Genomic DNA, 14,954 nt, shown 5'->3' with positions numbered 1-14,954 from the left:
TCCAGGTTTGTCAGGCCACTACATGCCGCTGGAGTCTGTGTCTGGGGTCAGGGATTTCCAGCGAGGGTTTCCTTTTTGGTTGGAAGGTAGGATTTTAACGCTCTGTTTGCTTGTAATGGTAATGTTTGCTGCAGGCTGTTTCACCGTTTTTGTGTAATATAGTTTAATGCTGTCCCTTCAGTTTGGGCTACCTGTTCTTCTGAATAAAGACAGCCCCAGTGCTAGAAGCATCACAAGTTCTGTCCCCCCCCCCGAGATGTGTCAAGTGCTGCCATATGAATTTCAGTTTCTAGCATCGTGCTGACAGCATTCGGCTCTATATCTGCTGTCATCCAGGTACGATGGCAGGGGGTGATGACTGGAGAGTTGGATTTGAAACACGTAACTTCCTTCTCTCTGTGCTAGTCCAGATGGTCTGGGTCGCAGAAGCTGAGTTGTCTCTGAATTGCTATGAATAGACATTACAAATTAGTTGGCAGCAATATGAGCTTAAGGTCTAGCTGTGCTTCTCCCACCCCAGGGTTTTTATTTTGCCTAGTCAGGAGCTGCTTTCCCTGCTGTAATGCATGTAGACACTATGCTTTGGTGCAAAGAGTAGAAACCCATGAGAAGGGTTTCTGTTCTTCGTGCTATGCTAACATTCATCAACCTTGTAATTGACCCATCTGGTTGTTTCTTGTATGTATTTACAACCTGAATGAGTTAAAAATATTGCTTTGAAAAATAGAAAGCTGGAGAGAGAAATGGGATGACCTACAGGTCTAAGGAGTCAGCAGAGGACGTGGGAAGAGCCTGCATGTGTCAGGCAGAGCACAGAGCCTGGCTTTGGCACAGCGTGGTGGCTTTGGCACCGGGCGGTTGCTCTGGCCCCTCCGGAGCTGCTGGCAGAGGAGGGTCTGATGCACAGTGTGGTGATGGTGGTGGTGGTGAACAGGGCTTTGCCAGGCAGTAGTGGACATGTAGGAGTCAGTATTTAAACTGTGGAGCTTGTCAAGGCTCGGGGGAGGAGATGGGGGCACCGAGGGAAGAGAACAGAGGGCAGGGCAGTGCTGTGGGTGGGATGAGCAGCAGCGGTGTATTTCAGGTCTTCACGTGTCTGCTGAGTATTGGGTTTCTGAGAGAGAGGTGAGGGTGGGGCAGGGGAATCACTGCATCTACGCTCAGTGCATTCCGTGCGCTGCCGTGCGGCCGGCACAGCGCAGCATGGCGGTGGGAGGCAGGTGGGCAGGGTCAGCCTGGGCCTCGCCAGGGAGCACAGGGAGGCGCTTCACAAAAATCAGGAGATCTAAGGGGCAGCTTGCAACGTAACAGCCCTCTGTGTGGGACGAGTCAGTGGGAATATGACACGTATGACTTCGTGCAGTTTACTTGTCTTCCTCTTGATGAAGCTTAGCTAGCTTGAGGCCCTGCTCTGATGGTCCTCACCGGTATCAATCCCACCCAGCTCAGCTTCCTTTCTGCCTTGCAGAATAACGTCAGCTAAACCCATGGGCTTGGCTTGGCTTGGCAACTTTATTAAAAAAAATATATTGACCACGCTCAGTTTGGGTTTCTTGGCAGCTGAAATAAGGTAGCTCATTTGACCAGTGCTGGCCTGTCTACCTTTCCCAGGGCTCGGGGAGCCCAAGGTCAACAAAATGCGGTAATGCCACCACATCCAAGTGGAAAGAACCTTTCGCTGCAGGGTTTTCTCCTTTGATGAACTGGGCTTCGGAGACATTAGGAAGATGGGAGCCGTGTGGTCTGAAGGCAACTTTGAAAGAGAACAGTTGTATTTCAGTAACAGGAGAAGGTAGTGACTTCTTGGGTAGACACCTATAGTAGATACCTATTCCAAGTGACTTGGAAATGGAAAGAATTCACTCATTGCTTTTCCCTGGGTAAGTCTATCTGCTGCAATTTACTTTTAAGAATTAGTATGAGTAGTAGTCAAATTTCTGTGTATTAGGTATTACAGAATGAAATTCAACTTACAGGAGAAAAAAACCACTTCTGTGAAGTGCCTACCACACTTTCAGATGTTATATACAGCGTTGTTACTAGAAATGTGATGTAGTGTGAAAATGAGGGGTACATTTATGTTACAGTGGAATTAATCATGCCATCTGTTCCATCTGAAATTGCAAGAAGTGTCATGCATAGACGAGCATGATACAGTTTTCTGATCTGAGTACTTCTGCATATGAGTTGTGGGTGGGGGGCTGTTTTGATGTTGACTTCTCTGGAGGGGCTGACTGTCTTCGTTTCTGTGACACAGGAAATGGCATATTTTTTTTTAGCAATCAGAAATTATAATGTTTTTCAACAAGAATATGACCTGCTATCAACCCTGATATAAAATTGGTACATGTTCAACGGCAAAAATTCCATAACAAATGTGTGAGCCAGAGCACTGGAGTGTTATTTTGTTTTGGTTTGGTTTTGGTCAAATGTCACAGCTGTAATAGATTCTTATTACAGCCACTTTTAGGCTGCGATCCTCCTTTAGAGAAAATGTAATTGTGTAATTACAGAAGAAAAAAAAGTGTTCTACTTACAGAAGAAAAAGGAGTATGCTACTTACCTTGGCAGTCTCTGTCTGAGCTTGCAGCAAGAAGACTGCTACGCACTGACGATACCTGTTTTCGTGCTGTATTAGGAAAGCATTTCGCAGGCTGAAGACTGCAGAAAAATATAAAGTGATACAAATTCCCTCATGCAGCTGTCAGTCCTATTTTATATCACATTTTTTGATTATGATTGAAGAAATTATATATGTAATGATCTTTTCTGATTCTTAACGTAGTAATGCACCCTATTAGTGCATTTTTTTATATATATAGTTAGTTTTTTGTTCTGTGGGAAGCTTTGTTATTTCAGAAAGTCAGTTCTGCTTGCATTTGTTTTATTTTTCATTGCTTTACCATTGTGTAGCTAAGGTGCTTTTGACTCTAGCTGAGGATCATTAAGAGAAGTTCCCATTCAAAGTGGACTAAATCGTAACTGAAGTTAGAGAAAAACAAATACAAAAAATGAAAGAGGAATGGCCCATTTTTATTTTATTTCAAACAGGTCCAAACGATGGCTGCCACGTAGGGAAATGGCTGCACTCAGGGTGATGGTGTGTTTGGGTTCTCCCTGGGGAGCATGCATGAGCCAGTGCTGCAGCCTGGGGTGCCCTCCGGCAGCTGCCAGCAGCAATGTCTTGCAGGGCCAGGCATGCTGCCAGCAGCACTGGTTCCTGCCAGACCTCTGCAGGAGAAGTTAACGGGTGACAGCAGTATCTCCTGAGTCCTGCAGGTGACTGAGCATCATCTAGCAGGTCTCCTGGCAAAGGGACAAATCAGCACCAACGTCTCATGCCCGGAGTGAAAGGGTGCCTTAAGCCTGCTACAGAGCAAGCTTGGGGGAAGAGGAGGGGAGAGCATCTTCAGGTAGCCAAAATCTCACGGCAGCCAGCAGGCATGCTTTGGGTAGGCTGGTAGTAGCATGGAGGGGGGCACAGCAACCTGTTACGATACACTGGGTTCACTTGACACTGTTTTTTTAAGCTGGAGTTGGTGTTGCTGTTAACAAAGCAATGGTGAAAAAGGTGTGGGATTGCCTCCCTGTGAGCAGTGGCCCCAAGCAGAGCCCTGCCTCTGAACCCACACAGCCCAAGGAGAGAGTAGATTTCAAGCTGCCAAGGCAAGGCAGCATTTTTCTGAGTCTGCTACAGTTGACAGAATGTTTTGAACTTATCCAGTTCATACAGTTTGTTCTGAAGCTTTGTATTATGTAGAATACCTTGCTGCTGGGTAATGCTTCTTGTCCAAGCATTTCCAAGTGCTCTACAGTCAGACTTCAAAATGTTTCTGGAAGATAAAGTGTCCTATAATCCAAGTTTTATAGAAGAAGAAAGTGGAGCATGGACTGGTTAAATTACTGCAGCAAATCAGTTAGCAGCAGCAATTCGTAGTGGCAGAGGGGGTATGTTTCAGAACTCATGCCTTCCGTCTGTCTGTGGTCAATAGGAAATAGAACTTTACAGTTCTAAAACTGAATTTTCTGGGCAACGCTTGGCACCAGGCTCTCAGTAATGTTTTCTAAAAAAAAATTTTGTGGCTGTAAAATTGTCAGTCTTCGATATAGCATTGTACCAGTGGATCTGGCCCCTTCAAACTTAGCGTAAAGCATTATTAGTGGAGCAATAATAAGTAATTGCAAAGATCAAATCCAGAGCAGAATGTTAAAAGGAAAGAGATTTCCTAATTAGAAAGTACATTGCTGCTTACAACCTTCAGAGATGGTTTCCTACTATTTACGCTTACATGTAAAGTTACATCTCTTGTACCTGGTCCTGACATTTGCAGGTAGTTCTGCTCTTAGGGTAGCTTCTCCATGTTATGAGCACACCATTATATCTCTTACCCCTTCACTGACACGTAGCAGGCTTTGGGCTAGAATTATCCTGCATAATGATCAGCCTCCTGCCAAAAGAGTATTTCTATATTGCAATATATATGTATTTCTAGTTCTTATATTGAGGTACATTTCAAAGTGAGATCAACCCTCAGCAAGATAATGGATACAAAGGTACTTGTTAGATCAAAAATCAGGGTTTCATTTTTTATTAACATGATGGATCATTACAAATCCCATGCTGCCCTTTCTGAGAACATGCTAACTAATCTTTTACTGCCACCTGTAGTAAAAATCTTGAGACTCCAAATAAATTGCCAGCATTCCTCAAGGTCACATATTCCTGACAATAGTTGTTTGGGGTTTTTTTTCCTGCAAAGGGACATTTCCTATTGACACCGGAAGTTTTGCTTGTCATTTTACACAAAATGGTGGAAACTGCAAGCTCCCTATAGTTATTTTTCTCACTGTTTTTACTGTACCCCATTCCAAGGGTTCCTGTATTGGGATGGGGCTTCCAAGGTGTTACAAGACTACAGTAAGTAATGGAGACTGCTGTGGCTACAGCTGTTATAAAGCTGCTAGAAATATATTCAAGAGAAGTCAGGCAATGAGGTCCAGAGTGCAGGGAAAGGCCATAACCAGCATCCAGAGCCTGGGCTGGGATGCAGCAGGTAACTGTCTGTTTTGCTGGTTGCATCTGGATCACGGGCATAATAGGACCCTGGTTAGAAATCTCTGAATGTAGGAAATGGTGGCTTGGGAAAAAAAAATCCAAAAATCTTATTCCCATTTCCATTGTGGATGTTTTTGCCCAGTCTTGTGTGTGCAAATCAGAAGGTGGCTGCACCACCCCCTCCAGCACCCAGAAGCTGTCAACCTTGCATCTAGTCTGGGCTTAGGCAGGAACATGGGGCTGCCCTCCCCTTCACCCGCAGGTGGGTGGCAGAGGCTGCGTTTCCTTCATTTCTGCTGGGTTGGTAGGGAGACTCATGAGGCAGACAGACAGCGCTTGGAGGATGTTTAAAACAACGATATTCTTCTCTGTGCTCATCTCTTTACCTCATCTTTAGTCATTTGCCTTTTACTGCCTACCTGTATTTCCTATCAACATGGATGCTGAATGCTAATTACTCTGGGTGAATGTTTTTCAAAGTTTCCATAAATTTTATGGGCTCTAGATTTATTTTCCATATCTATTGATTTCCTACAGAGCACTCTAGCTCCCTGAGCGTTTTCTCCCAGTCTTTAGGAGCAGGATGGCTCGCAGGCCCTGGAGCCCACGGATTTGTATTTCTCTTATTTCTCTTTGGTACAGGAGACTTCTGGAACCTAGGCAGTGCTAGACTGAGGTGTGAGCGAGCCTGCATGAGTGGCTCAGACTGAGGGAAGACCTGGTTTTCCTGCCTGCTCCCTCACCCAAGCTCTGATCTGGTGACTCCAGGGATGTTGTTTTGGCAGGGTAAGGCTGGTCACCCTCTGTGTGAAGGTCAGTCCTCCCCGGCTCCTTACCTAAGGGTTAGGCAGTTATTGGATGCGGTTTCCCCTGGCGATGCATTTGGATGTCTGCAAGCAAGGAAGCATTGACATACGGTGGGTGATTTCCACCTTCTTGAAGAACTGGTGGGGAGGTGAATAAGAGCAGCGGCTGGAGATAAATCTCTCCAGCCTCCTTGAGAATTGCTGCTGTGCATGTGCTAGGACACTCAGGAGAGCGGGGCAGTGGGGTGTGGGGCAGTGGGACAACCGAAAAAAATTCTGCATAATTAGCATGGAATTGGAAATGCACTTGGGAAAGTGGCCAGGGGTTTGACAGGGTTTGTTAGGACACTTGGGGCAAGGAAATACTTGGCTTGTGAGAAAGAAGTCGTTGGAGTCTTGATGCCTTCTTTGGGTGAAAAGATAATATCTGACAGTGGCTAGTGTGTGCTTGAAACACCCTTTTAGAGGCAGGGAGATGTGGGGTGTAATGTCTGAGTTAGTAGCTTGTGCCTCTCATGTGAAGTCAAACAGTGCTGAGGCACTGGTGTTTGCGCTCCAGGCGTCTGGGGGTGGTTTGCTGGGCAAACAGCTTCTTATCCTTACACTGCCACATACACAGTGCATTGAGGTGGTATTTATGGAGACATTCAAATGCACGCAGGCACATACCTGTGATGTGGACGGGGTCAATGTTTTTCAGTATCAGTCTGTCTAGTGGGATAGGCTGGTCTAGGACTGTGCAAAATCCACCCTCTCTTATGAAGGACTGCAGCTCAGGAGTGAGGGAAGGACAGACAGGGATTAAGCTGGTTTCTGAGCCCCCATATTTCTGGGAATAGAAAATGAAGTTGGTTAGCTTGTTATCTGCCATCTGCTCATGAAGTGTAGGCACTGAACAGTCCTAAATTATGTGCTTTCTCTTATCAAACTTACTTAGTTTATTCACCTGAGGAACCTCAGAAAACCTCATCGGTACCTGGGGCTCTCCTGCAAGGTCACACCTTATACTGAAAAGCCACAGTAGAAACACAATACAAGTGCACAAGCGGAAAACAGACAGCCTGAGGTGCTCAAAAGTCTCTCCCCGCCGCCCCCCCCCCCCCCCTTATTTTAGTAGCAGGACTTTTTCTTCAGTCTTTGGATGTGTGTTTCCCCATCTCCCCTTTCCTACATGCAGAACACAGAATTGCTGGGGCTCCAGATGAGTTGCAGCCCTTCACAGAAGGTTCTTCAGCACATATACGTGAGGCAACCCCCAAAGAGACTTGCCTGTGGGCACCAGGTCCCTTGAATTCCTGCTCCCTTCACCCCCCTGCATTGCTAAGGGATGGTGCTGCTGGTCTAGAACCTCTCACTGCATGCCTTCTCCATCTCCTACAAAAGTAGAACATCCACTTCTTTAAAAAAAAAACAACCAAGAAGTCTTTAAATAAGACACAAACTTCTTGAGATTTAGCACAGGTCCACTTAGCCTTAACTTGCATCAGCTACATAAACTTAATTAGCTAGATGCACACCTACACTGAAGCTTTAGGAATTTCAGGTCATCCAGTGCATTAGAAAACTTCTTATGTTCTTGGAACTTTTCTGAGCTTTAGGAATCCAGCACATCAGAACAACACCAGGAAAATATATGGTCTTACAATGTGAATTATACTGTTATAGTGTTCCTATAACACTGCTGAGCCTAGAAGCTGGGTTTTGAATCAGTGTTACGGTTTGCTATTAGCATAAGAAAGTATCACCCAACCTTCATGCCAATTGGTCATCTTGTATTTTTATCGTTAGACCAGTCTTCCAAAATACGATCAAAATATTTACCAAGCTAAAAAAACATAACAACTGCAGCCATGTATATCTCTATCCATTATTACCTTTTTATTACGTTTAATTTTGGTAATTAATAGGAAATCATTGAACAAGAAGAGGTAGACATCAAGGAGTCTTGTGCTTTCTGAGGAGGAAAACAAAAAAAGTCAATTTTATGGTGTGATTATTTTAAGGAATTGCTACTTCTAAGATAAGGCACATCCATGAATTACTGTATCTTAGAAAATACTTTTAACAAAGCAGCATTGTTTCCAACATAGTACATAACTACTCATCCCCTAGTCTGAACTCTCAAATGCAACACTTAAAAAATTGTGTCTCTCGATGATTTTGGCTACTAATACTTGTACCCTGTAGCAGCTATCTCATCATGAAAAAGCAACTAATTGCCTGCCAGGAAAAAGTGACCTGGATCACCTGGAGTACCTAAAAATACAATAATCAACATGCTATAAATTTGCAAATCCTAACTGGTGAACAGTGAACCTTCTGAAAATCGCAGAGATAAAGAAGCAGGGAAGTGCCAACTTTTCCTGGTGCCTTTAAATACTGGTATGCTGCCCTCTTCACAGACTTACAAAGTTAATGAAATATTAATTGGTAACATCACAAAAGCCTGTCAAAAGCTTCACAAAACAGTGTTGGCTTATCTTTTCTTCCTAGCTTAGAGGTCATGGGGATGTGAGGAATATAACAACTGTAAGAATGCTTCAAAGTCTTTCAGGTTGATCTCCAAACCGTGTTGAGAACTCAGGTATTATTAGAATAATAATAATAGGGAGAAATTTAACAAAAACAAGAATATTTTTTAAAGCAACTTCCTGCAGGAAACCTGGACTCTATTGGATTTGCAGAGTTTGGTTCTTTGACCTCTTTATGGCTCCTTCTATCCCTTCCCATTAATCTGTCTTTCATTCTCCTTTTTGGTCCCAACTTGCTGTCCTATTTAATTTCCAGAATCACCTCCTTTCTCTGATGCAGGCTTTATCCTTCATAGTTTTTCCTCCAGCTACTCTGTACCAGTAGGACATCTCTGGGCATGGAAAGTAGGTATGAAATGCCCAGCTACTTTTCATAGCAGATGGGATTGGTCAGAACTATTGTTTCCAGGCAATCTTGCAGGATCCTAAACACTTTCTTGGGTGTTTGGTTCTGAAAGGTTTGGTTTGAAAACTTGTGTTATTAATGTTGCACAAAACATCGGTAACTACTGAAAATTAAAATTCTGTCGATCTGCACAAAGAATAAAGAAACAACCATTGAGGACCTTCTTATGTGCCAGAAGACCACAAACAAGCAAGTTAATGTGTATTAGACATCTTATAAAGACTACCTTTCTATAAGTTTTTATGAAGTCAAAAACTTCATAGAGGGTTCTCCACATCATCTCTTGTACAGCAGTAGGCTTTTGTGGGTGTTATAGAGGAAAGAATTATTTGTTGTAAATTCTGTCTACTGCTGTGGACAAACATTTCTGTTTCTTTGATATATATCATGTTTACAGAGTCATTGAACAGTATCAATTGGAAGGAACCTCTGGAGGTCTCTGGTCCAACCAATCCATCACTCCAAGCAGGCCAAACTAGAGCAGGTTGTTCAGTCAAGTTTTGAATATATCCAAGAAAGGAGACTCTGCAGCCTCTTTGGTCCCCTGTACCAATATTTGACCACCCTAATTGTTAGCAAGTTTTTCCAAATGCCTAATGGGGGAATACCCTGTGCTGGAATTTGCATTGTTATGTCTCATCCTTTCTCTGTACAACTCCAAGATACCTTTAGCTCCATCTGCCTTAAACCAGCCATTAGACAGTTGAGGGCAACAGTAATTCCTTCCCCGAGTCTTCTCTTCCTACATCTGAACAAACCCTCTTCTTACAGATGCTCATTCTCAATTACAGGTTTACAAAAAAAAATGCAACTGTGGTCTTGGTGATCTCAGTTTCATTCAAACAAGAATCAACACCAAATCTGTGAGTCTGTTCACAGCAGTGACTTTAGGACATGCTTCTTTCTGTTGTGTAGGTTTATATTTGATTTTTGATTCCCTTTTTGTCTCGAAAGATATTTCATTCAGACAAGTGGCCAAATGTCAGGCTCTCTTATATTGCAGATTGCAGGCAGCCAGCTGTCTTGGTGGGTAAAGAGTTGTGCTCATACCTCCTTCTCCATTTTCTAATTACGTGTTGCAGAAAGAAGTATCAGGTGATGGCCACCATTACTTCCTGCATTGGCGGCTGATGTCTCATCAAGAGAGCAACCAGTGCAGAAGGAAGCACTAGTAGGAGAGGACTCAGTGGCTTTCCTTCTCCTCTGCCCGCCATCACCTAAACACCAACAGCAATCTTTTCTTCTGCTCTCTGTGTCCCTGATGTGCCTTCTCCTTTGCTACCATAATTCTTCTCATGTGGAAAGGAAAACAAAACCACCGAAAAACGGACTGTATCCCTTTTGCTACTCCCTTTATAACAGTTATAATGGTGTTGGGAGACAGAAAGTGTTGCATGCTCATTGTCTTCACCTCTGCTCCTGAGGAGGTGGTGAAGGACATGTAAGACATGGGCTGTGCTCATTTCTGTCAAACCATTTTACAGCCCTGCAGCCACATCCTTTCAGGTGGTGGCCTTCTCCAGACTGCCCAGGCTCTGCTTCCTGCTCATGCAAGGAGCAAATCCTCCTCTCCTGTACAGGTAGAGATTTTGCAGCAGCTCCCCAGCAAGCAACCTGTACCCTGCTACAAAATGATGCCTGTGTGCCTGGAGACGTGAGTCTCCACTCTGCCAGGGTGATAGACAGCTGTGAGCAGCGTTGTAAAAAGAAATCAACGTGCTCACGTGGGACCGCTGTGCTATCTGTGGAGTTAATGGCATGTTGTGTGAGTGCGCTGTTCATAAAAGGGAAGCCACCTGGTAGGATAACACCTTCTTGTTCCAAGGTATCCATCAAAATAGCAGTCTTAGCAAACATGATGTATGAAATAAAAATAGGAAAAACCTCTGGACTTTTCAGTAATTTTCAATGAAACACATAGTGAATATAGTGCCAGAGGGGTGAGGTGTGTTGATATTGGTTCCAGGGCACATGGGGCACCTTGTGTAGGAAAGTCTAAACTTACTGTTTTCCTATGGCCACCTTGAATGTGACAGTAAAATGCTCCCTTTGAGTGGCAGGCGTTGGCCAGCCATGCTGACTTCTTCAGCACCTGGCAGACTGAATACCCACATGTGACAATAAATAATCATTCATATTACTCATCCTTTTGGCTGTTTCTCAGGCTGTCTGACAAGCTGTACATTTGCTTTTTCTTTCCCGCACCTGCCTAAAGACTGCTGCAGAGGTTCATTCTGAACCTGCCATAACAAAATACGGTTTTGTTAATCTAACTCCTGATACCAGGACATTTAGGGACATTACCTGCTAGTGTTAGCCTCCCTTCATGAAGGAGAGGTCTGTTCACTGAAGACAGAACGTTTTCACTGCTGTTTTCTCTTAAGCTTTGCTTCAAACACTTGACCCAAAAGAGAGAGAGAGAGAGAGAGAAAATGGGGAATCTTGTGTATCTGATGATGAACTGGGAGTTAAACAAACTGAGCATGTGTGCTCTTATCTCAGGCTAAATACATCACACAGCTAACAACAGCAGGGTTGTTTCTTTAGCAGTTCCCTTGCTTAAATGTGTTTACACTTTTGAAATGTTAGGTTGGGTTGGTTTTTTTTTCAGAGTGAGTTTAATGGTTTTTGCAGCCCTGCACATGAACAGGCATAATCTTTGAGGTGAGACCCACTTGGTGATGTTACCATAATGCTGCTTAAAGTCTGTCTGTATGGGTAAGGGGGTAAGCACAGCAGAAAGGTGCGCCTGTTCCTAGGTATGCTGTGTAGTTTTTTGTAATGCTATTTAAACAGAAATTTCTTTGGCTCAGCTTGAGGAGTGAAAGAGGGAAATAATTTTACTTCATATCCTTATGAAAAAGGTAGTAATACTTACATCTATCCCATTTAATTCTGCCCCCTAAAAGCAAACACTGAAGAGTCCTCCTGGATCACACAATCTTACTCTCTTGGATGTTAGCTGAGAGCAGCCCATCCAAGGCACTGTGCACAGCCTGCATGTTCAGCTACAGTGTTTGCAGTGCTCGGGCTGCAGCTGCTCCTCTTAGAGCAGAGCCATCCCCAGTAACTAGAATATAGACAACCAGCCAATTTGAGACCATGCTATAAAAATAGATAGGAAACTAAACCTTCCTCAAGGAAAAATGCCCTTTAAAAAACTGCTTACCTCTGGGACAAAAAATCTCTTGTCACGATCCCAGATCAGAGGCCAAATTATGATCTCTTGCAGCTGCCTGAACTTCTGAAAGTTGTCCAACCACTTGACTTTACCTTCCAGATTCCCTGAAATATGTGAAACATCAGTTACGGCCAAGGCTGGCAAAAATCCTCTTTCTAGAAGATGCTGAATACTGATTTTATCTAGTGGAAGCCAAAGCGCCCCACATGTGAAGCTCCAGATGAAACCTTGGCCTCATTGTAAAAACTGCCTGAACTTTTCTTAGATCAGCAGAGCCAGCATTTCAAACCATGCATTCAAACATGCTTAAGTTCACTGCTAAATGAAAAAGGTTGTATTTACTAATCTGACTGGGGAACAGGAGGCATCAAATTAAACTCAGTTAAACTGTAATCTTTAAAAGTCCTTTTAAAAAAATCCTGCCTTTCTAAACTGTTTGGGGTAATGAGAGAAAAACAGTTTTCATTATATACAGCCTGATCAAAAGACTTCGAATTAATGAGAATTAATTTCAAGGGAAGTGGTGCCAGAAGTGACTGAAGTATTTAACTGGGAAGGGAGCACCTCAAATTGTGAAAAATGGGGACTAAGTCTTTGCCGATTCAGGGCCACTATAGGGAAAACTTTAACATGCAACTTTATTTCCAAGGTTTGAGTGATATTGCAGATAATGGTTTCAGACACACGCACCCATCCCCCAGAAGGGGGGGGCGGGCTGCAACCCTTCCTTCTGTCAGTGATTCACTGGTCAAAAAATGAAGGCAGGTCTTTGTCAGGTGTCTGTGAATAAACACGGGTGACCCCTCTATCTTTGGTTTTCTTGACCCACAGGTGTCTAAACTCTGGAAGGACTTCTTTGTTTGCCAGTAATATTCCCCAGATATCCCGTGGTCTTTGGGGCCATACCTAAAACTGCTGTCCTCTCAGCAGAAGTCTCCAGACTAGTGACAAAACCGTATTATTTTCCTACAGGAGTTGCTCTGTGCTGAAAGGTGTGCTCCTTGTGTGGCCATTAGGCTAGACTCCTCATAAGGCTTGGCAAGAAGAGAAAGAAGCAGAGTCCCTCTTTTAGGTAGTAATTCTGTCATTGGAGTATTTACCCAAGAAGAAGGAGCCCCAGATTTGTCTGTCTCTGCAAGACATTAACTCTTTTTCTGCCTCATCTCCCAAGAAGATGTTCAAGCCTTCAGCCTCCAGGATGGGGAAAGGGATGGCAGCAGAGAGTGAGCCACCACGCTGTGTGGGTCAAGGCCCTGGTGTGCTGCTGGTGAGGATGAAGCACTGCCTGGGACCTCTCCCTGCCAAGGCTGGCAGGATAAGTGTTTTGCTGAGGCACTGTCTTGTCTTTGATTTCAGTGGGGGCTGCATGAGGCCTTTGGGGAATAAACTTATCTGCTGATGTACTATATTACCATAAGACACTTACAGAGATCCATTTATAGCTTCCTGAACAAGACTGAATTAATAAATTATTTAAAAATAATAAATTATTTACTTAAAACAAAATGCAGGAAAAAATCCTAAGAATAGTCCTGCACCAACCCCCTTTTTTTTCCCCACAATAGCTAAAGAAAATCTGTAGCTGAGATAGCTCTTCAGTATGTTACATGGTAGGACCCTGTCATTTAGTGAAAGGTCACGGACCTAATATTCCCCTTGTGATTTTATCCTCTTAAGGATTAGTCCCAACAAATCCTCCCTAGACATAAATTCAAGTCAAAGATTTCTTTGTTTGAGTTCTTGATTTGTTCCAATTTGTGATCTGCTCTTAATTGTTTGCATGTCATGGCAGATGATTCTGAGCAAACACAAATGACTCACTGATTTGGGAGTCCTGTGACCTCGCTCAGAGAGACTTTGACAGCATAAGAGTGGCACCAATCGTTTTCTACAGAATGAGGAAGGGCTCAGGATTGCTGAAAGACATGCATGTCCTCATTGCATCTCCGCAGGGAGACCTGACCAATTCACACTGAAAGGGATGTGCACAGAAAGGCCACATAACTTGCTAATTGTTAATTGCACACTTGACATTTAACCTTAGCAACTTATGTATTGACTTTTCCACTTTCTCTTTAAGTGACTGGATAAAGCCTTTCTCTGTTTCGTCAGTGCTTCTTCTCCAGATGTTGTTAAGGAGGAGGGGGTAGCGCATCAGTCGATGCAAAGGAGCAACCAGCAGCTCTGGCAGATGTAGCCTCTTGCACTGTTCATTTTGTTCACACCACTGCTAAAGACAAGGAAAACCTCAGCTTGCTCCCTGGCAGGGAGGTAGCAAACAGTTTTCTGCATCTTCAGCTGACTGTAACGAGGCAGGGACTGATCAAGGATGAACTTTTCATACAATGACAGCAGGGGCAGCTAAAGGCTCTTGTGGTTGAACCTAGCAGGTAGCTAAACACCACACAGCCGCTTGCTCACTGCCCCCTCGCCCAGTGGGATGGAGGAAGAGAATTACAAATAAAAAAGTAAAATTCATGGGCTGAGACAAGGACAGTTTAATACAAGAGAAACAGAAGGGATAATAATACTAATAATAGTAATAATATAATTAGAATACATAAAACAAGCGATGCACAATGCAATTGCTTACTGCCTGATGCCCAGCCAGTTCCTGAGCAGCTGCCCCCAGCCAGCTTTCCCCCCAGTTTATATACCGAGTATGGCATCATATGGTATGGCTGGTTTGGATCAGCTGTCCTGGCTGTGTCTTCTCCCAGCCTCTTGTGCCCCCCAGCCTACTCACTGGTGGGGTGGAGAGGTGTAAGAAGCTGAAAAATCCTTAACTTAGTGTAAACACTGCTTAGCAGCAGCTAATACATCAGTGGGTTATCAAGAATATTCTCATCCTAAACCCAAAACAGAACACTTATTCAGCTACGAGGAAGAAAATTAAGTCTCTAAGCCCAAATCAGGACGGCTCTCTACAGGGGGAATTGCATTACTCCTCCAGATTAACTTTACTGCTTCCTAT

At 43.7% G+C, this 14,954-nt stretch overlaps 1 protein-coding gene across 1 annotated transcript in view; it reads right to left on the bottom strand.

The window, feature by feature from the left end:
- Positions 1-14,954, bottom strand: part of PLEKHG7 (pleckstrin homology and RhoGEF domain containing G7) — a 43,202-nt gene that overhangs the window by 8,359 nt on the left and 19,889 nt on the right. The window contains exons 9-14 of the mRNA XM_040595146.1: positions 14,033-14,207; positions 11,969-12,084; positions 11,104-11,197; positions 7,737-7,816; positions 6,532-6,691; positions 2,564-2,661 (exon numbers count right to left, since the gene is read on the bottom strand). Of these exons, the coding sequence (XP_040451080.1) occupies positions 2,564-2,661; positions 6,532-6,691; positions 7,737-7,816; positions 11,104-11,197; positions 11,969-12,084; positions 14,033-14,207 (723 nt within the window). The remainder of the gene's footprint in view (positions 1-2,563; positions 2,662-6,531; positions 6,692-7,736; positions 7,817-11,103; positions 11,198-11,968; positions 12,085-14,032; positions 14,208-14,954) is intronic.

The sequence above is a fragment of the Falco naumanni genome, chromosome 5 (assembly GCF_017639655.2).
Source record: "Falco naumanni isolate bFalNau1 chromosome 5, bFalNau1.pat, whole genome shotgun sequence".
NCBI classification, from domain to species: Eukaryota; Metazoa; Chordata; class Aves; order Falconiformes; family Falconidae; genus Falco; species Falco naumanni.
The sequence above is the reverse complement of the archived record's forward strand: the minus strand, read 5'-3'. Positions and strand labels throughout refer to the sequence as shown.